The sequence below is a fragment of the Ranitomeya imitator genome, chromosome 10 (genome assembly GCF_032444005.1).
Source record: "Ranitomeya imitator isolate aRanImi1 chromosome 10, aRanImi1.pri, whole genome shotgun sequence".
In the NCBI taxonomy this organism is placed as follows: domain Eukaryota; kingdom Metazoa; phylum Chordata; class Amphibia; order Anura; family Dendrobatidae; genus Ranitomeya; species Ranitomeya imitator.
The window spans coordinates 146,336,616-146,358,220 of record NC_091291.1 but is presented as its reverse complement, the minus strand read 5'-3'; the positions used below and the strand labels follow the sequence as shown (position 1 = coordinate 146,358,220).

At 47.8% G+C, this 21,605-nt stretch overlaps 1 protein-coding gene across 2 annotated transcripts in view; it reads right to left on the bottom strand.

Annotated features, from left to right (window-relative positions):
- The window catches only part of FLI1 (Fli-1 proto-oncogene, ETS transcription factor), a 98,055-nt gene that overhangs the window by 11,797 nt on the left and 64,653 nt on the right, over positions 1–21,605 (bottom strand). For both annotated transcript variants that reach the window (XM_069741062.1, XM_069741061.1), the window contains exon 5: positions 20,654–20,722. In XM_069741062.1, the coding sequence (XP_069597163.1) occupies positions 20,654–20,722 (69 nt within the window). The remainder of the gene's footprint in view (positions 1–20,653; positions 20,723–21,605) is intronic.

The window sequence follows — 21,605 nt, the reverse complement described above, 5'->3', positions numbered from 1 at the left end:
AGACATTTGTAGGACATTTTATAACTTTCCCAAATTATTCAGACAACATTTACAGCATGGACGTTGTGACGTTTAAATGGCAGCCTCAGACTTTTCTGTGACCTGATAGAATGATCCCTGATCATGTGCATCACTTTCTCACACCGGGGGAGACTGAAAGCGAGCTGCGTCCTTCTGGTGACCAGACTGTATGTAGTCGGCGTTCTCTGGCTGGGGAACGAGGACATAGACTAATGTCTTTAAAGTATGTCTGGTTGCCACAATAGTCTCTTTTATCCAGAAATGAGTGAGTTAATGGGGACGGAAAATTGCCAGAGTACACTGGAGATGCGATGCCAAGGACTCAGACACCACCCACGTAAATAGCGAGTGTTTTAAGAAAATAAAGTTTTAGCCTGACACAGCCAGGGAAGGCGGCCAAATTCAGTGGAAAAGGCTGCTCCTAGTGTCTGCAGGGAAGAACCTGCCGCCCACCGGAGAGATGTGGGATTTTGCGTCTCCCCGGAAGCATTACATCTTCCATTAAGAGATGAGCATTTCAGATAATTCCGGCAAGTGTGTAAGATTTCGTTTTCCAAGAGAGATGTTTGACATCCAGCGGTCTGACCAGAGTCCTTGTTGTTTTGAGGCCATTCGACGTCCCTTTCGCCCAGGCGAGGGATGAGTCTGTACGGTTTGTGACCAACAGATGGCACTGCAGTTTAGATCCTTACTGGAAGTCCTGAACCTAAACTCTCCGCTCATCTGATTGTATTATTTTTTTGGAATGGGGGATGAACAGTAAAATACTTTTTTTGAGGCCCTAGAATCCTGGAGGTGTTGAAAAATGATGAAGGTGTCCGCTTGTGAATATGACACGTTTTTAAATTTAAAGTAAAAAAAGTCTGTTAAGCCTCCATGAGATGGATGACGGCTGTAATATTTCATAGATGTCATTTACACCAGAATGTATAATGCAGAACTGAGCAATGGGCTGCGGGAGAGAGATTGCTGTACTGTAAAGCCACAGCCACCACAAGCTGCAGACTTTCATCTGACACTGATTGCATGTAATATCCAGGCTTATCATATCATAATGCCATGATTGACAAGAACATGTACGTACATTGATCTCCCCTCTCCGGGAATGTGCGCACCACGTCTTCTAGATGCTGTGGAATCCTCACTGGCGTCTTTTTCTATAATATCTACACACCATTGAACTGCTATCAAATAGAAGTTACCGGAACAATATTTGGACATTGCAGTGCGTATGTTACTACTTTTTTGCCCCTTCTATGTGCTTTTTCGAGCAGAACCCACCTGAAACAGTCATTTTGTGCCCATAGCCATGGTGAACACAAAGATGGGAAAGGGACAGTATGAGACCGGGTCAGTGCTCTCAGGTTTGTGACGAGCTGCATATTGGTTCTAGAACCACAGGAAATCGTGGACATATTCACGTGTGAGTAATGGTCGCCTGTGTGATTTCCAGTCTTTAAACTGACAGCGCACAGTCCAATCGCATGTTCATTGAGCTTTTCACAACTGCTTGTTTGTTTTTTTTTTGTTTTTTTTTTGCATCTGTACGTTCGGCCCGTAACTCACTGCATGTCATATTTTTATAGTTTTTTTGCATTTTAGAGTCTCTTATTCAAGTCTGAGTCTTCAGTAAAACGCATGACACAGAATTTATTTGTTTCATACTGAACTGACTTTTCTGGATGCAATAACAGATATGGTTTAGCAAATGTGCACTCACTGGACAGATTAAACTTGTGCTTTTCATCTCAATTCTTTGATATTTGCTGGAAGCAGTAAATCATCCGTAGGCTGTGTGCGGCAGATGCGTTCCATAGGCTGTCTGCACGGTGGATGTGTGCCATAGGCTGTGTGCGGTGGATGCGTGCCATAGGCTGTGTGCGGCAGATGCGTTCCATAGGCTGTCTGCACGGTGGATGTGTGCCATAGGCTGTGTGCGGTGGATGCGTGCCATAGGCTGTGTGCCGCGGATGCTTGCCATAGGCTGTGTGCTGCGGATGCGTACAGTAGGCTGTGTGCGGCGGATGCGTGCCATAGGCTGTGTGTGCGGCGGATGCGTGCCGTAGGCTGTGTGCAGTGGATGCGTGCCATAGGCTGAGTGCGGGGGATGCGTACAGTAGGCTGTGTGCGGCGGATGCGTGCCATAGGCTGTGTGTGGCGGATGCGTGCCATAGGCTGTGTGCGGCGGATGCGTGCCATAGGCTGTGTGCGGCTGATGTGTGCCATAGGCTGTGTGCGGCGGATGCGTGCCATAGGCTGTGTGCGGCGGATGCGTGCCAAAGGCTGTGTGTGGCGGATGCGTACCATAGGCTGTGTGCGGCGGATGCGTGCCGTAGGCTGTGTGCGGCGGATGCGTACCGTAGGCTGTGTGCGGTGGATGCGTGCCATAGGCTGTATGCGGTGGATGCGTGCCATAGGCTGTGTGCGGCGGATGCGTGCCATAGGCTGTGTGCGGCGGATGCGTGCCATAGGCTGTGTGTGGCGGATGGGTACCATAGGCTGTGTGCGGCGGATGCGTGCCGTAGGCTGTGTGCGGCGGATGCGTACAGTAGGCTGTGTGCGGCGGATGCATGCCATAGGCTGTGTGCTGCGGATGCGTACAGTAGGCTGTGTGCGGTGGATGCGTGCCATAGGCTGTGTGTGCGGCGGATGCGTGCCGTAGGCTGTGTGCAGTGGATGCGTGCCATAGGCTGTGTGCGGCGGATGCGTACAGTAGGCTGTGTGCGGCGGATGCGTGCCATAGGCTGTGTGTGCGGCGGATGCGTGCCGTAGGCTGTGTGCAGTGGATGCGTGCCATAGGCTGAGTGCGGGGGATGCGTACAGTAGGCTGTGTGCGGCGGATGCGTGCCATAGGCTGTGTGTGGCGGATGCGTGCCATAGGCTGTGTGCGGCGGATGCGTGCCATAGGCTGTGTGCGGCTGATGTGTGCCATAGGCTGTGTGCGGCGGATGCGTGCCATAGGCTGTGTGCGGCGGATGCGTGCCAAAGGCTGTGTGTGGCGGATGCGTACCATAGGCTGTGTGCGGCGGATGCGTGCCGTAGGCTGTGTGCGGCGGATGCGTACAGTAGGCTGTGTGCGGCGGATGCATGCCATAGGCTGTGTGCTGCGGATGCGTACAGTAGGCTGTGTGCGGTGGATGCGTGCCATAGGCTGTGTGTGCGGCGGATGCGTGCCGTAGGCTGTGTGCAGTGGATGCGTGCCATAGGCTGTGTGCGGCTGATGTGTGCCATAGGCTGTGTGCGGCGGATGCGTGCCATAGGCTGTGTGCGGCGGATGCGTGCCAAAGGCTGTGTGTGGCGGATGCGTACCATAGGCTGTGTGCGGCGGATGCGTGCCGTAGGCTGTGTGCGGCGGATGCGTACAGTAGGCTGTGTGCGGCGGATGCATGCCATAGGCTGTGTGCTGCGGATGCGTACAGTAGGCTGTGTGCGGTGGATGCGTGCCATAGGCTGTGTGTGCGGCGGATGCGTGCCGTAGGCTGTGTGCAGTGGATGCGTGCCATAGGCTGTGTGCGGCGGATGCGTACAGTAGGCTGTGTGCGGCGGATGCGTGCCATAGGCTGTGTGTGCGGCGGATGCGTGCCGTAGGCTGTGTGCAGTGGATGCGTGCCATAGGCTGAGTGCGGGGGATGCGTGCCATAGGCTGAGTGCGGGGGATGCGTACAGTAGGCTGTGTGCGGCGGATGCGTGCCATAGGCTGTGTGTGGCGGATGCGTGCCATAGGCTGTGTGCGGCGGATGCGTGCCATAGGCTGTGTGCGGCTGATGTGTGCCATAGGCTGTGTGCGGCGGATGCGTGCCATAGGCTGTGTGCGGCGGATGCGTGCCAAAGGCTGTGTGTGGCGGATGCGTACCATAGGCTGTGTGCGGCGGATGCGTGCCGTAGGCTGTGTGCGGCGGATGCGTACCGTAGGCTGTGTGCGGTGGATGCGTGCCATAGGCTGTATGCGGTGGATGCGTGCCATAGGCTGTGTGCGGCGGATGCGTGCCATAGGCTGTGTGTGGCGGATGGGTACCATAGGCTGTGTGCGGCGGATGCGTGCCGTAGGCTGTGTGCGGCGGATGCGTACAGTAGGCTGTGTGCGGCGGATGCATGCCATAGGCTGTGTGCTGCGGATGCGTACAGTAGGCTGTGTGCGGTGGATGCGTGCCATAGGCTGTGTGTGCGGCGGATGCGTGCCGTAGGCTGTGTGCGGCGGATGCGTGCCGTAGGCTGTGTGCGGCGGATGCGTGCCATAGGCTGTGTGTGGCGGATGTGTACCATAGGCTGAGTGCGCAGTGACCAGCAGTCAGTCTTAGTGTTACATATTCATCTATGTTTATTTCTGATATGTATACACGGAGTCATTTCTAATGATTTAGTAAGCTGTAGCCCAATTTCTGGTTACGTCACGAGGCCACCCAAGAACCTGTATTGGGCAAGCGACATGCTGTTGGCAGAGAGTGGTTCCCTTTAGAGCCACTGTTCTAACGCTAGAATATATTTTAGTTAGGGGGAGATGAATGGAGCCTCTGTGTTTTACAACCAGCTCTTGCTGAACTGTTTCCATATGTTGTGCGATGTAATTCTATGATAGAGAGAAAATCTCCAATCCTCTTTTCACTTCTCAGCAGTAACTAAACCCTATATATTAGATGTGCCCTTTCTGAAATGTATCCCTGTGTTTGCGTTCACAATCACTTGGTGTCAGAAGTTTTTAATGGAAGAGCGTAAATAATGTTTTGTGATGCACATATTCAGGATTTCCACATCTGCTTGCTGTCAATGGATGAGAACATTCTTGTTTGGGGAAGTGGCAGAGCGCAACAGCGGCATAGACTATAAAGCAATTATTTGATATTGGGATATATAGGATTTTGGGAAGCTGTTTCACCCACAAAACCATGTAGTTAAATTGGATATTATATATATAAATGCATTTCATGTAACCATGTATTACTGAATATTGCAATTAAAGCAATTCTTACACTGCCAACATTTACAGCCTGAGTAACGACCATGATGTGCGGACCAGCGGCGGTTCTCCTGACCCAACCTGAACAGCTTCATAGTCCTAAGAGTCATGTCCAGGTCAGGTCACGAGATGGTCGGTCCATGCATCTTTCACAGTAGTCACCCATGAGTTAATCTGGCCCTGAATGTGCATATGAAGGTGTTGGATTTGGCACAGGAGACCCAGACCCTGAATTTTGGATGTTGGCAGCTGGCCTACTGAAGAGTTTACTTCACGTCGCCCATTACATAGTTTTTTGTGAGCATTATCATGAACAGGTTTCCAGGGTCTATAATATCTAGGGAGGTGGGTCGCCTACTTTTTATATAACAAAAGTTCATGAAAGGAGATCTCGGAGCAGATTTATCGTATTGCTGGCATATGCTGATCCAGGATTTGTTTTCAAGAATGGAGAATCAAACTCAACTGGCTGTAAGATTGGTGTGCACTTCATAAAATAGTGTTTCTTTTACTTGGAAAAGGGGTTAGATAATCATTACTTAGAACTTGTCCCAGACAGGCTGTCAGATTTAATTCCACATGTTGGAGTCGGACTCTGGGACAGGCAGAACTGGGAGGGTCCCTTGTGAGTTACGTTTCCTGCCTCCCCCCAAATTTAACACAACCGGTCTTTGTTTTCAGCTTCCCGTGAAAAAACACAGTGGCCAGCCAGGTGGGTCAGCGAGTGAAATCAGACAAAACATTATCCGTGGAATTTCAAAAGACAACAATTAAAATTGAGAGAAAAACTATGAAACAAGAAGGGGAGGATAAGGAAAAGGGATGGGGGACGATAACATTGTATCACTAGTTGTGGTTGAAGTCATAGTGGGGTGTAATAGGAGGGAGGGCGGGGGTCATGCTACGTAAATATGTTCATTCATGTTTAGGTGCAATGAAAACCAAAATTGACACAATGAACAGGTCTAAAATGCTGAGCGTCTGAAGGTAACCTGAATGGAATAATAAAGGAAATTGATTAACTGGAAAGTTATGAATGGATGTCAGTGATGTCGTCATGGCTGAATATATCGAGTATTAGGGCTACGAGACTTCCCACAGCTGATGTTCACAACACTCATTTGGGTAAGATGATCAGTGGATTGTCCCTTAAGCCGAGTTCAGATGTAAACTAGAAAACACAAGCGAGTCGTTTCTGCACATTGTGTTCATGACTGGCTCTGCGTGCTTCTCCACATTGTGTCCGGCGTCCACATTACACTGCATGAAGTGTTGTGGAAATTGCATCAGAATAGGGCATTTTACGCTTATATTATTTTCATCATAATGGATAATCAGCCAGGTACACTGTCTATAATAGGTCTATGTGCACTTTGTGGCTTACATCTGAACAAATCTTTACTTTTTAGCTACATTCATATATTGCTTATAAAACCTACAAAAAACTCTAGGCCAACCAAGGACGTACCCCTAAGGCTACTTTCACACTAACGTCGTGCACTGCACGTCGCAATGCGTTGTTTTGGAGAAAAAACGCATCCTGCAAAATTGCTTGCAGGATGCGTTTTTTCTCCATTGACTAACATTTGCGACGCTTTGCCACACGTCGCAACCGTCGTGCGACGGTTGCGTCGTGTTGTGGCGGACCATCGCCACCAAAAAACGTTGCATGTAACGTTTTTTGGTGCGTCGTTACCGTCTTTTCCGACCGCTCATGCGCGGCCGGAACTCCGCCCCCGCCTCCCCGCACCTCACAATGGGGCAGCGGATGTGTTGAAAAACCGCATCCGCTGCCCCCGTTGTGCGGCGCTTCCACAGTATTCGTCGTGCGCCTCAACGTCGCATTGCGATGTGCAGTGCACGACGCTAGTGTGAAAGTAGCCTAAGCCATGACATATGAACCAACAAACAAGCCAGGGGATGGATCAATGAATAATGTCAAGAGTGTAAATTTGTGCACAAAATCCTTACTCTATATTGCTTTCTATTTTTACATCTGTTAAAACTGAACCTTTTCATCTGATAGGAGTAAATCCCCGATGTCAGGCTGCTATAATGTGGTAGGTAGGCCGCCACCAGAAGGGTGGCTATAAAGCCTATATATTGTAAGGTATGAGGCCGGTCTGTTCTTTTAAAAATACATATTGACCTTACACCATCTTGATGAGAACTACTATGTGCAAAGCTTTTATCTTCCGGTACTCCTGGGATACACAAGTGAAGCCCCTCCACGCATTTAGTACATCATGGTTCTTTGGCCTCAATCTACAAACCATGGGATCTGCTATAAACCATGGGATCTGCTATAAACCATGGGATCTGCTATGTAGTTGGCAGTGTCCGGCAAAAATGTACATTACCAAAAGTAGTGATCACACCCACCTATAGCCGACTCTGCCGAACCTCAGGACATTGCTAGCACAGGTACAGCGCAAATAGTGGCCGTGGAATGACTCCAGGGTAAAAATAACATCTCCGATGACTCCACGCAGTGACCTCACTCTTTCCTTGTGCGTTCACACATAGGCTGTCTGTGAGCCAGTTCTGTGCATCATGGAGCACGTTCAATGCCGGCAGGTTCAGATATTGTCAATCTTTGGTGGCAAGTCTCAATAATCGTGTCTTGCATTTCTATGTTGTGTGTTTGCAGTTAGTACAGTGTGCAATTCTGCAGATTAGGTGTAGGCCATAAAGTATTATAGGTAGACATGTTATTTAAAGGGGGATTCTCAAGCTTGGAAGCTATCCCCGATCTATGGGATAGGAAATAACTTCAGGATCGCTGGGGGTCCGACCACTGGTCCTGATAACTAGTGCTACAAAGATCCCTATATGAATGGAGCAGTGATCCATTATGCGCACTGCCATTCAGTGTTAATAGGGGATAACTTCAGAATACCCTTAGAAGTTTGTCTTCTGTTTATATCAGCTGCAGCCGTCACAGCCACATGGGTAATAGGCAGGGCTGTGGAGTCGGAAGCCAAAACACCGACTCTGACTCCTCAATTTCCCTGTAATCCGACTATTGTACATGCTCAGTAGTGAGGCAAAGTGCCGAGGTCCTGAGATCAGGAACAGACATTTATAAGACATTTTATAACTTTCCCAAATTATTCTGAAAACCTTTACAGCACACCCTGCACTGAACTACTGAACCCAGTGTATTATATATTATTATTATTATTATTTATTATTATAGCGCCATTTATTCCATGGCGCTTTACATGTGAGGAGGGGTATACATAATAAAACAAGTACAATAATCTTGAAAAATACAAGTCACAACTGGTACAGGAGGAGAGAGGACCCTGCCCGCGAGGGCTCACAATCTACAAGGGATGGGTGAGGATACAGTAGGTGAGGGTAGAGCTGGCCGTGCAGCGGTTTGGTCAATCGGTGGTTACTGCAGGTTGTAGGCTTGTCGGAAGAGGTGATATATGATGGGAGTCGGAGTTACTCCATTTTATACTGACTCTGACTGCCCAGCTCTGGTGATAGGGACTGTAACGTCTACAGTCTTTATAGACATAAGACAAGCGTGGAGAATTGAGAATACATTGATTGAATGGAGAGAAGTGAAAGCGTGCATGCATATTATTTCATTAAAGGGACTCTGTCACCTGAATTTGGAGGGAACAATTTTCAGCCATAGGGGCGGGGTTTTCGGGTGTTTTATTCACCCTTTCCTTACCCGCTGGCTGCATGCTGGCTGCAATCTTGCCTTGTGCAGGCATGTACTATGGAGGCAAATACAATAATCAATAAGCATATAATGCAGTGAGTGGCGAGAGCATGGTCAGAGTCTAACACAAAACTCTCCCTTGTATCAGACAACTAGATAATATACACAGGAGTGTCACTCCTAGACTCCAATATAATACACCAGCGAAAAAAAGGGAGTATCGACACTAAGATTTAGTAGAAAATTATACAAATATTTTATTAATAAGTAGATAACAAAAGAAATGACATACACATAAAAAAGCATGGTAGACTGTAACACAAAATTCCACCATGCGGAGAGGAGGAAAACCAGCCGGTACACTAACGGTAAAGCACACAAATGCAATGAGACCTGAGTAGATATCAAAAAAAGTAAGGTGATCCAGGATGCTAAGGTGTCTACAGTGAGGGATCATCCCTCCGGTGCCAAAAAGACCCCATATTGTAGCTAGGAATCATATAATCCAAGATATGCACATATCACCAGAATAGTATAAACTTACCCATCATAAGTCTGCATTAGCGTGGCCTTCCCACTACCCCTAGCGCGCGTTTCGCGTTTATCGCTTTTTCAAAAGGGGAGTGTAGAAGTGTAGAACACTCCCCATTTGAAAAAGCGATAAACGCGAAACGCGTACCGGCTGGTTTTCCTCCTCTCCGCATGGTGGAATTTTGTGTTACAGTCTACCATGCTTTTTTTATGTGTATGTCATTTCTTTTGTTATCTACTTATTAATAAAATATTTGTATAATCTTCTACTAAATCTTAGTGTCGATACTCCCTTTTTTTCGCTGGTGTATTATGTACTATGGAGGACAGAGAATGAACTTCAATCCATTATTGCAGCCAGCATGCAGCCGGCGGGTAAGGAAAGGGTGAATCAAACACCCGAAAACCCCGCCCCTATGGCTGAAAATTGTTCCCTCCAAATTCAGGTGACAGTGTCCCTTTAATAGGGTTTGTGGTGCAACATTAGCATCAAACTCTCCGTCACAAGACTTTCAATTTGCTCTAAAAAAGCTTCCTCGTCATTTCAATGAGCAAATATTCCTGCGGTGAATCTAGGTCCATGCAAGAAAACAGCACTGTCAGTTTTTGCCAAACTTGTTATTGCATTAAAAAGAGAGAAACAAAGGCCACACACAGGAAAACCAGACAGTGTAAAAAAAATATGCATTTTAGTTTTTCTACTGCTTTTCCACATGTGATTTTTCTGTCTGTAAAATCCACGTCAAATAGGCCCCTGTGAACCCACTGTAAGACGTGCGGAGTTGATAACTTTCATTATTGCAGCTGTACTTTTATTTATAACGATGGTCCGGACAGATAATGCATCCCGGCCGATCGCCAGTGTAAAATATAGCGGTGCACCTTTTATTAGTACTGGTTTTGCACCATAAATTAGAAGGGGTCGTTGGTGAGAATTGCCTTTTAATTTAGTCAGGCGCCTTCTAATAAGACTGCTGTATTTGGAATTGATTGGATCTTTGCACCTTTTTAATATTTTGTCTGACAAATTGTGACTGGGGATATGGGAGGGGATTACAATTTTTGATGTGACTGTTTAATATGTGAAATTCCCACTAAATAAAGGTGCAAACCACATAATAAATGTGCATGGATGTGTTTTTGGTTCCTCTTTGCTCAGGTGCAGGTGCCAGTCATCCGTCATTAACCCCTTCCCGACCTTTGACGCCACGTAGGCGTCATGAAAGTCGGTGCCAATCCGACCCATGACGCCTATGCGGCGTCATGGAAAGATCGCGTCCCTGCAGATCGGGTGAAAGGGTTAACTCCCATTTCACCCGATCTGCAGGGACAGGGGGAGTGGTAGTTTAGCCCAGGGGGGGTGGCTTCACCCCCTCGTGGCTACGATCGCTCTGATTGGCTGTTGAAAGTGAAACTGCCAATCAGAGCGATTTGTAATATTTCACCCATTATAACGGGTGAAATATTACAATCCAGCCATGGCCGATGCTGAAATATCATCGGCCATGGCTGGAAATACTAGTGTGCCCCCACCCCACCCCTCCGATCGCCCCCCCACCCCCCCGATCTGGCCGGTACACTGCTCCGGCTCCCCTCCGCCCTGTGCTCCGCTCCCCCCCGTGCTCGTGTCCGCTCCCCCCGTGCTCCAATCACCCCCCCGTGCTCCAATCACCCCCCCTGCACTCCGATCCACCCCCCCCCCCGTGCTCCGTTCCACCCCCCCGTGCTCCATTCCAGCCCCCCCGTGCTCCGTTCCACGCCCCCCGCGCTCCGTTCCACCCCTCCCGCGCTCCGATTCCCCCCCCCGTGCTCCGATCCCCCCCCCCGTGCTCCGATCCCCCCCCCCCGTGGTCCCCCCCCACCCTATCATACTTACCGATCCAGCCGTGGTCCCGTCCGTCTTCTCCCGGGCGCCGCCATCTTCCAAAATGGCGGGCGCATGTGCAGTGCGCCCGCCGAATCTGCCGGCCGGCAGATTCGTTCCAAAGTGCATTTTGATCACTGAGATATAATCTATCTCAGTGATCAAAATAAAAAAAATAATAAATGACCCCCCCCCCTTTGTCACCCCCATAGGTAGGGACAATAAAAAAATAAAGAAATTTTTTTTTTTCCACTAATGTTAGAATAGGGTTAGGGTTAGGGGTAGGGTTAGGGTTAGGGGTAGGGTTAGGGGTAGGGTTAGGGTTAGGGGTAGGGGTAGGGTTAGGGGTAGGGGTAGGGTTAGGGGTAGGGTTAGGGTTAGGGGTAGGGTTAGGGGTAGGGTTAGGGTTAGGAATGTGCACACGTATTCTGGTCCTCTGCGGATTTTTCCGCTGCGGATTTGATAAATCCGCAGTGCTAAACCGCTGCGGATTTATGGCGGATTTACCGCGTTTTTTTCTGCGCATTTCACTGCGGTTTTACAATTGCGATTTTCTATTGGAGCAGTTGTAAAACCGCTGCGGAATCCGCACAAAGAAGTGACATGCTGCGGAATGTAAACCGCTGCGTTTCCGTGCAGTTTTTCCGCAGCATGTGTACAGCGATTTTTGTTTCCCATAGGTTTACATTGAACTGTACACTCATGGGAAACTGCTGCGGATCCGCAGCGTTTTCCGCAGCGTGTGCACATACCTTTAGAATTAGGCTATGTGCACACGGTGCGGATTTGGCTGCGGATTCGCAGCAGTGTTCCATCAGGTTTACAGTACCATGTAAACATATGAAAAACCAAATCCGCTGTGCCCGTGATGCGGAAAATACCGCGCGGGAACGCTGCGTTGTATTTTCCGCAGCATGTGAATTCTTTGTGCGGATTCCGCAGCGTTTTACACCTGTTCCTCAATAGGAATCCGCAGGTGAAATCCGCACAAAAAACACTGGAAATCCGCGGAAAATCCGCAGGTAAAACACAGTGCCTTTTACCCGCAGATTTTTCAAAAATGGTGCGGAAATATCTCACACGAATCCGCAACGTGGGCACATAGCCTTAGGGTTAGGGTTGGAATTAGTGTTGTGGTTAGGGGTGTGTTGGGGTTAGGGTTGTGATTAGGATTATGGCTACAGTTGGGATTAGGGTTAGGGGTGTGTTGGGGTTAGTGTTGGAGTTAGAATTGAGGGGTTACCACTGTTTAGGCACATCAGGGGTCTCCAAACGCAACATGGCGCCACCATTGATTCCAGCCAATCTCGTATTCAAAAAGTCAAATGGTGCTCCCTCACTTCCGAGCCCTGACGTGTGCCCAAACAGTGGTTTACCCCCACATATGGGGTACCAGCATACTCAGGACAAACTGCGCAACAATTACTGGGGTCCAATTTCTCCTGTTACCCTTGTGAATCTAAAAAAATGCTTGCTAAAACATAATTTTTGAGGAAAGAAAAATGATTTTTTATTTTCACGGATCTGTGTTGTAAACGTCTGTGAAGCACTTGGGGGTTCAAAGTGCTCACCACATATCTAGATAAGTTCCTTGGGGGGTCTAGTTTCTAAAATGGGGTCACTTGTGGGGGGTTTCTACTGTTTAGGCACACCAGGGGCTCTGCAAACGCAACGTGACACCCGCAGACCATTCCATCAAAGTCTGCATTTCAAAAGTCACTACTTCCCTTCTGAGCCCCGACGTGTGCCCAAACAGTGGTTTACCCCCACATATGGGGTATCAGCGTACTCAGGAGAAACTGGACAACAACTTTTGGGGTCCAATTTCTCCTGTAACCCTTGGGAAAATAAAAAATTCTGGGCTAAATAATTATTTTTGAGGAAAGAAAACGTATTTATTATTTTCACGGCTCTGCATTATAAACTTCTATGAAGCACTTGGGGGTTCAAAGTGCTCACCACACATCTAGATAAGTTCCTTTCAGGGTCTAGTTTCCAAAATGGGGTCACTTGTGGGGGGTTTCTACTGTTTAGGCACATCAGGGGCTCTGCAAACGCAACGTGACGCCCGCAGAGCATTCCATCAAAGTCTGCATTTCAAAACGTCACTACTTCAATTCCAAGCCCCGGCATGTGCCCAAACAGTAGTTTACCCCCACATATGGGGTATCACCGTACTCAGGAGAAACTGGACAACAAATATTGGGGTCAAATTTCTCCTGTTACCCTTGGGAAAAATAAAAAACTCTGGGCTAAATAATTATTTTTGAGGAAAGAAAACGTATTTATTATTTTCACGGCTCTGCATTATAAACTTCTATGAAGCACTTGGGGGTTCAAAGTGCTCACCACACATCTAGATAAGTTCCTTTGGGGGTCTAGTTTCCAAAATGGGGTCACTTGTGGGGGGTTTCTACTGTTAAGCCACATCAGGGGCTCTGCAAACGCAACGTGACGCCCACAGAGCATTCCATCAAAGTCTGCATTTCAAAACGTCACTACTTCACTTCCGAGCCCCGGCATGTGCCCAAACAGTGATTTACCCCCACATATGGGGTATCAGCGTACTCAGGAGAAACTGGACAACAACTTTTGGGGTCAAATTTCTCCTGTTACCCTTGGGAAAATAAAAAATTGCAGGCTAAAAGATCATTTTTGAGAAAATAATTTTTTTTTTTTTTTTCATGGCTCTGCGTTATAAACTTCTGTGAAGCACTTGGGGGTTCAAAGTCCTCACCACACATCTAGATTAGTTCCTTTGGGGGTCTAGTTTCTAAAATGGTGTCATTTCTGGGGGATCTCCAATGTTTAGGCACACAGGGGCTCTCCAAACGTGACATGGTGTCCGCTAATGATTGGAGCTAATTTTCCATTTAAAAAGCCAAATGGCGTGCCATCCCTTCCGAGCCCTGCCGTGCGCCCAAACAGTGGTTTACCCCCACATATGGGGTATCAGCGTACTCAGGACAAACTGGACAACAATATTTGGGGTCCAATTTCTCCTATTATCCTTGGCAAAATAGGAAATTCCAGGCTAAAAAATCATTTTTGAGGAAAGAAAAATTATTTTTTATTTTCATGGCTCTGCGTTATAAACTTCTGTGAAGCACCTGGGGGTTTAAAGTGCTCAATATGCATCTAGATAAGTTCCTTGGGGGGTCTAGTTTCCAAAATGGGGTCACTTGTGCGGGAGCTCCAATGTTTAGGCACACAGGGGCTCTCCAAACGCGACATGGTGTCCGCTAACAATTGGAGCTAATTTTCCATTCAAAAAGTCAAATGGCGCGCCTTCTCTTCCGAGCCCTGCCGAGTGCCCAAACAGTGGTTTACCCCCACATATGAGGTATCGGCGTACTCGGGAGAAATTGCCCAACAAATTTTATGATCCATTTTATCCTACTGCCCATGTGAAAATGAAAAAATTGAGGCGAAAAGAATTTTTTTGTGAAAAAAAAGTACTTTTTCATTTTTACAGATCAATTTGTGAAGCACCTGAGGGTTTAAAGTGCTCACTAGGCATCTAAATTAGTTCCTTGGGGGGTCTAGTTTCCAAAATGGGGTCACTTGTGGGGGAGCGCCAATGTTTAGGCACACAGGAGCTATCCAAACGCGACATGGTGTCCGCTAACGATGGAAATAATTTTTCATTCAAAAAGTCAAATGGCGCTCCTTCCCTTCCGAGCCTTACCATGTGCCCAAACAGTGGTTTACCTCCACATGTGAGGTATTGGTGTACTCAGGAGAAATTGCCCAACACATTTTAGGATCCATTTTATCCTGTTGCCCATGTGAAAATGAAAAAATTGAGGCTAAAAGAATTTTTTTGTGAAAAAAAAGTACTTTTTCATTTTTACGGATCAATTTGTGAAGCACCTGGGGGTTCAAAGTGCTCACTATGCATCTAGATAAGTTCCTTGGGGCGTCTAGTTTCCAAAATGGGGTCACTTGTGGGGGAGCTCCAATTTTTAGGCACACGGGGGCTCTCCAAACGTGACATGGTGTCCGCTAAAGAGTGGAGCCAATTTTTGATTCAAAAAGTCAAATGGCGCTCCTTCCCTTCCAAGCCCTGCCGTGCGCCAAAACAGTGGTTTACCCCCACATATGAGGTATCAGCGTACTCAGGACAAATTGGACAACAACTTTCGTGGTTCAGTTTCTCCTTTTACCATTGGGAAAATAAAAAAATTGTTGCTAAAAGATAATTTTTGTGACTAAAAAGTTAAATGTTCATTTTTTCCTTCCATGTTGCTTCTGCTGCTGTGAAGCACCTGAAGGGTTAATAAACTTCTTGAATGTGGTTTTGAGTACCTTGAGGGGTGCAGTTTTTAGAATGGTGTCACTTTTGGGTATTTTCAGCCATATAGACCCCTCAAACTGACTTCAAATGTGAGGTGGTCCCTAAAAAAAATGGTTTTGTAAATTTCGTTGTAAAAATGACAAATCGCTGGTCGAATTTTAACCCTTATAACTTCCTAACAAAAAAAAATTTTGTTTCCAAAATTGTGCTGATGTAAAGTAAACATGTGGGAAATGTTATTTATTAACTATTTTGTGTCACATATCTCTCTGGTTTAACAGAATAAAAATTCAAAATGTGAAAATTGCGAAATTTTCAAAATTTTCGCCAAATTTCCGTGTTTATCACAAATAAATGCAGAATTTATTGACCTAAATTTACCACTAACATGAAGCCCAATATGTCACGAAAAAACAATCTCAGAACCGCTAGGATCCGTTGAAGCGTTCCTGAGTTATTACCTCATAAAGGGACACTGGTCAGAATTGCAAAAAACGGCAAGGTCTTTAAGGTCAAAATAGGCTGGGTCTTGAAGGGGTTAATGGATTAGTTTTCTTAACCCTCTTTGCAGAATACCGGCCCAATCATCAGTTTATTTGAGCTGAATTTGCCAGATCACTCAGCACCTGTCAGTGCAAAATAGGAGAGGCGTACAGGTCCATAATGGAGGGGAGACAGAAGCATATCTAGGGGGATAAGGGCTGAGACATCCAGAGACAAAAGCGTAGCCTGCGCTTCATGTGTAGGTTTTAGAGGTCTAATGTGATCAATCTAAAGGAACCTTTTGTCGGTTGCCATCAAAGTCTGGTCTGGAGAAAATGCTGACTGTCGAGCCTTTGTCTTGCTAATGCACCTTGATTGAGACAGTGAGAGCTGTGCTCACCCAGGTACAAGGGCAGAGATGGAGGCGACAGACACTTCAGCTCACAAGCCCATTATGTGATGCACAAAAGCTGCACCTGCAACGAGGCCTGGTGTGACTTCTGCTAAATGCACTGATAAGCCTCCTCAGGGCGGTCTATAGATGACGATGGGCTCTTATTGTACCATGCCATTAACATGGTAAAACCAATCTGCTGTGGAGGTGGGCAAAGACTAAACAGCATTTATAAACCCCTGCACCATGCATTGTTCAGAGACCCCGTGCACCATACAGTCCGCTATATACAGACAGAAGGTTTCCTGCTATCATACACTCGGGTATGAGACCCCCGGCCACCATAGAGTAAGGTGGGAGACCCCCTGCCACCGTACAGTAAGGTGGGAGACCCCCGGCCACCGTACAGTAAGGTGGGAGACCCCCGGCCACCGTACAGTAAGGTGGGAGACCCACGGCCACCATACAGTAAGGTGGGAGACCCCCGGCCACCATACAGTAAGGTGGGAGACCCCCGGCCACCATACAGTAAGGTGGGAGACCCCCTGCCACCATACAGTAAGGTGGGAGACCCCCTGCCACCGTACAGTAAGGTGGGAGAGCCCCGGCCACCATACAGTAAGGTGGGAGACCCCCGGCCACCGTACAGTAAGGTGGGAGACCCCCGGCCACCGTACAGTAAGGTGGGAGACCCACGGCCACCATACAGTAAGGTGGGAGACCCCCGGCCACCATACAGTAAGGTGGGAGACCCCCGGCCACCGTACAGTAAGGTGGGAGACCCCCGGCCACCATACAGTAAGGTGGGAGACCCACGGCCACCATACAGTAAGGTGGGAGACCCCCGGCCACCATGCAGTAAGGTGGGAGACCCCCTGCCACCATACAGTAAGGTGGGAGACCCCCTGCCACCATACAGTAAGGTGGGAGACCCCCTGCCACCATACAGTAAGGTGGGAGACCCCCTGCCACCATAGAGTAAGGTGGGAGACCCCCGGCCACCATACAGTAAGGTGGGAGACCCCCTGCCACCATACAGTAAGGTGGGAGACCCCCGGCCACCATACAGTAGGGTGGGAGACCCCCGGCCACCATAGAGTAAGGTGGGAGACCCCCGGCCACCATACAGTAAGGTGGGAGACCCCCGGCCACCATACAGTAAGGTGGGAGACCCCCGGCCACCATACAGTAAGGTGGGAGACCCCCTGCCACCATACAGTAAGGTGGGAGACCCACGGCCACCATACAGTAAGGTGGGAGACCCCCTGCCACCATACAGTAAGGTGGGAGACCCCCGGCCACCATAGAGTAAGGTGGGAGACCCCCGGCCACCATACAGTAAGGTGGGAGACCCCCGGCCACCATAGAGTAAGGTGGGAGACCCCCGGCCACCATACAGTAAGGTGGGAGACCCCCGGCCACCATAGAGTAAGGTGGGAGACCCCCGGCCACCATAGAGTAAGGTGGGAGACCCCCGGCCACCATACAGTAAGGTGGGAGACCCCCGGCCACCATACAGTAAGGTGGGAGACCCCCGGCCACCATACAGTAAGGTGGGAGACCCCCTGCCACCATACAGTAAGGTGGGAGACCCCCTGCCACCATACAGTAAGGTGGGAGACCCCCGGCCACCATACAGTAAGGTGGGAGACCCCCTGCCACCATACAGTAAGGTGGGAGACCCCCGGCCACCATACAGTAGGGTGGGAGACCCCCGGCCACCATAGAGTAAGGTGGGAGACCCCCGGCCACCATACAGTAAGGTGGGAGACCCCCGGCCACCATACAGTAAGGTGGGAGACCCCCGGCCACCATAGAGTAAGGTGGGAGACCCCCGGCCACCATACAGTGAGGTGGGAGACCCCCAGCCACCATACAGTCATTTGTTAGCCATGTAGTGCCATCCGGGCACAGTGAACCCCGCTGCAGCTCTGATCATTCTGTCCTCAGTATTTTTCTCCTCTCACCATCCTTTTATACTGTAGCTCTGTGGTGTAACAGTTCTCTCACCATTTAGCTTGGCTACAGACTAGAAGCAAACTGTGCCATGTGCATGATGGCACTTGCTATCCACCTTGGGGGCAGGCCTGTGCCCTGATGCCACCTCTAGGCTGCATTTTCTTCTTGCATTACTGCCATGTATCCTAGTGTGAGCGAGAGGCAGAGCTGGGTGCTGGAGCATTTATGGAACGGGATGAGTGGAAGAAAGAAGCTTCACGAGGACGCTGCACACCAAGATGGCGTGGAGTCAGGCATTAAGTGTGAACTCTTACATTTTACAATGTGTTATTCACTTCCAGTTACTATGGACATTTACCAAATATCCCTGCACGTGGCTAGTATGTGTATAATAAGTCACACTGATGCTGCTTTCATGTTAAAGGGAGTCTGTCACCAAAACGCTGTTAAACCATTTATACAGGTATGTGGGGGACTTGGCTCCTATAAAACCATACCTATGCTATAGATTTTAGTGGCTTTCCTTAATTATATCTTCTACAAAATGCAATAGTGGGTACATCACCAACCAGCCGTCGCCATTAAAGGGGAAAGCCTTGTGATTGGTATGTATCTGACTGCTGAGACCCCGACCAAGTCCTGGCACAGGCCTCTGAAGTGCCCCATTGGGCTGTGCAGGCCTTCCACCCCTTCATGTACTGTCCGTGGGGCTTTCCTAAATGTAGTGTACTTTTATGGGGCTCTGATATCAGAGGGGTTTTTTATTCATAAATGTTCACTCTTAACTGCGAGCACGAATCAGTCTGTGACTAAAGGGGCTTATTTCAGGAACTGACCAAGATAAAAGGAGGTTGTGAACTGTAGAGCTTCATAGAAAAGGTCAGATCAAGAGAAGAATTCTGGAATATCACGGGGAAAACAGGCTGTATGAAGCCTTGCCTCGGATGTAGAACATTGCTGTCCATGAAGTGGACGTAAATCCGATTATTGGTAGCCAACCCTCTGTCCCGGGCTCTAGTCGAGGCAGTGAGGTACCTGTACCGGTGGTGTAATGTCTCTGAATTTGTAGATCTGCCGTTGTATCTGCTATTAAGTAACACTATGCTATTACAGAATCCCATTTAGAATATCAGAGATTCATGTGACGAACCATAAAACCTCAGCGTGTTCTGGAGAGCCCCAGTCCCTGGTCCATCTGCTCCAGTAGGGTTCTGCTCTCTGGGGATGATTGCCTGATTCCAGGGCTCAATGACAGGTCCTAGGCAGGCACGACGACTATGGCCAATGTATGTGACATCTACTAAGTTAATAACGTGTCATTTTTCAGGAGTAGGCCTCTGTAGCAGCCATTCTTAGTCGTTTGCACAATTGGCCATTATAAAGAGACTTTCTTGAATAGTTTGAAAGTATTTTCTCCTCTAGAAATAAAGTGTCCGTCCCTCTCTGGTTCCACATAGAAGTAGTTCTGTTTCTTATGGTTAACTAACACTATGAATTCATTTCTATGGGCTCCCCCGAGACCTGTCCTTCTCCCTCCAAACCAGACGTCCTCTGATGTCATCTCACGGCCCCCCCCCCGACCACAGTCTCTGCTCTCCCCCAGATTTGGAGGCTCATTACTGTTACTAACAAAGCTGTTTTGTCAGTCCACACGAGATTCATTGAAGATTATCAGGGAGGAAAAAATAAGGAAATGCAGTGTGAACAATCTGCTATGAGAATGTAATGTGCTCTCTCCCATCAGATACCGCCTCTGCCGTAATGGTGATGACCTAGTGCCGCTGGTTTATAACAGTTCATACGAGCCAAGTCCATATACATCCATCTGCAGTGCACAGAATGGCAGCACTATGATCACCATATAAACTGGGAGCAGCATTCTGTATGCTAGGGTGGAAGACACCGCCATATCCTAGAGAGGTGGATCCACTGGTAATATCTATAGGAGATGGCAGCTATGGCGCTAGTACCAGTCACTATGTGGTAGACGTTCCCTGAGCTGTGTGATCACTATATTGATCAGCTCTGCTGGCCTGATTAGATATTGTGACATTGATTATTTGGGAAAATGATCAGTACATCATTCGCTTTCTATAGTAACCTAATTAATAGGGAATCCTGATAATGAGCATCAGCAGTCAGCCGCTCCCTTCACATGAGGACCACCTTGGTTCATCTCAGTACAGATCAAGCGGTTATATAGATCTCAGGAACGCAGTCACAGTAATGATCTGCACAATGTGATGATTACCTAAAGGGCCATGATCATACGAGTACATTCCTGTGTACTAACCTATATGGAATAGCCATAACTTGTGCATGTAATCTGCAATCAACCGAAAGCTGCCCAAAGATCATCTAAGGCAAAAAATATCCCAATGCATCCAACACTGAACACTTCAAGGGAAATTGCTCTTCTGTAGTATAAAGTTAAACATGTGCAGGAGAGGTAGTGTCTGGCTACTTACCCTCCTTAGGTGTCGCCCGCGAGGACTGGTCGGTGTGTGAAGGTGCAGAATAGCCCAACGAGGAACTACCTGAATGTAAAGGAAGCGTAGGGACATATTAATAACACTATGGAGAGGAGGTCCCTACAGAACATGAGGAACTTTACATCTGAATGATCGTAGGTGATGAGTGGCCTGCTTACAACGTGCTGTCATTGTTTTGTGACTTTCGCTTTTCTTAATTCGCTCCCATAGTCACAAAACTGGTTAATATTAATACCAGTAACACTGCTTCTTTCTATATGTGTAATGTTCACCATTTAATTGTTATTGCTTGCAGAACACCAAACTGTTCCAGACCTCAGAATAAACCTCTTCTTTACAGTATATGTATAAGACTTAAGCGCCATATAGTCATAAAAATGAAGAGATCTGTCAAAGGGCGGCAGTGATGCTACAGACTAAATAATACAATCATTTCATACACAAGAAGGATTGTATTTATGTTAAAGTGATTATTCTGGAGCCGCCCTGGTTATCAAGCTTATTAGAACATGGCTACTGATTTGTGTGAATGCTGAGCTAAACCATGATGGCCAGGACTGTTGTAGCATTGAAAAGCGAAGCTGATGACAATTACAGTTAGGGCCAGAAATATTTGGACAGTGACACAAGTTTTGTTATTTTAGCTGTTTACAAAAACATGTTCAGAAATACAATTATATATATAATATGGGCTGAAAGTGCACACTCCCAGCTGCAATATGATAGTTTCCACATCCAAATCGGAGAAAGGGTTTAGGAATCATAGCTCTGTAATGCATAGCGTCCTCTTTTTCAAGGGACCAAAAGTAATTGGACAATGGACTCTAAGGGCTGCAATTAACTCTGAAGGCGTCTCCCTCGTTAACCTGTAATCAATGAAGTAGTTAAAAGGTCAGGGGTGGATTCCAGGTGTGTGGTTTTGCATTTG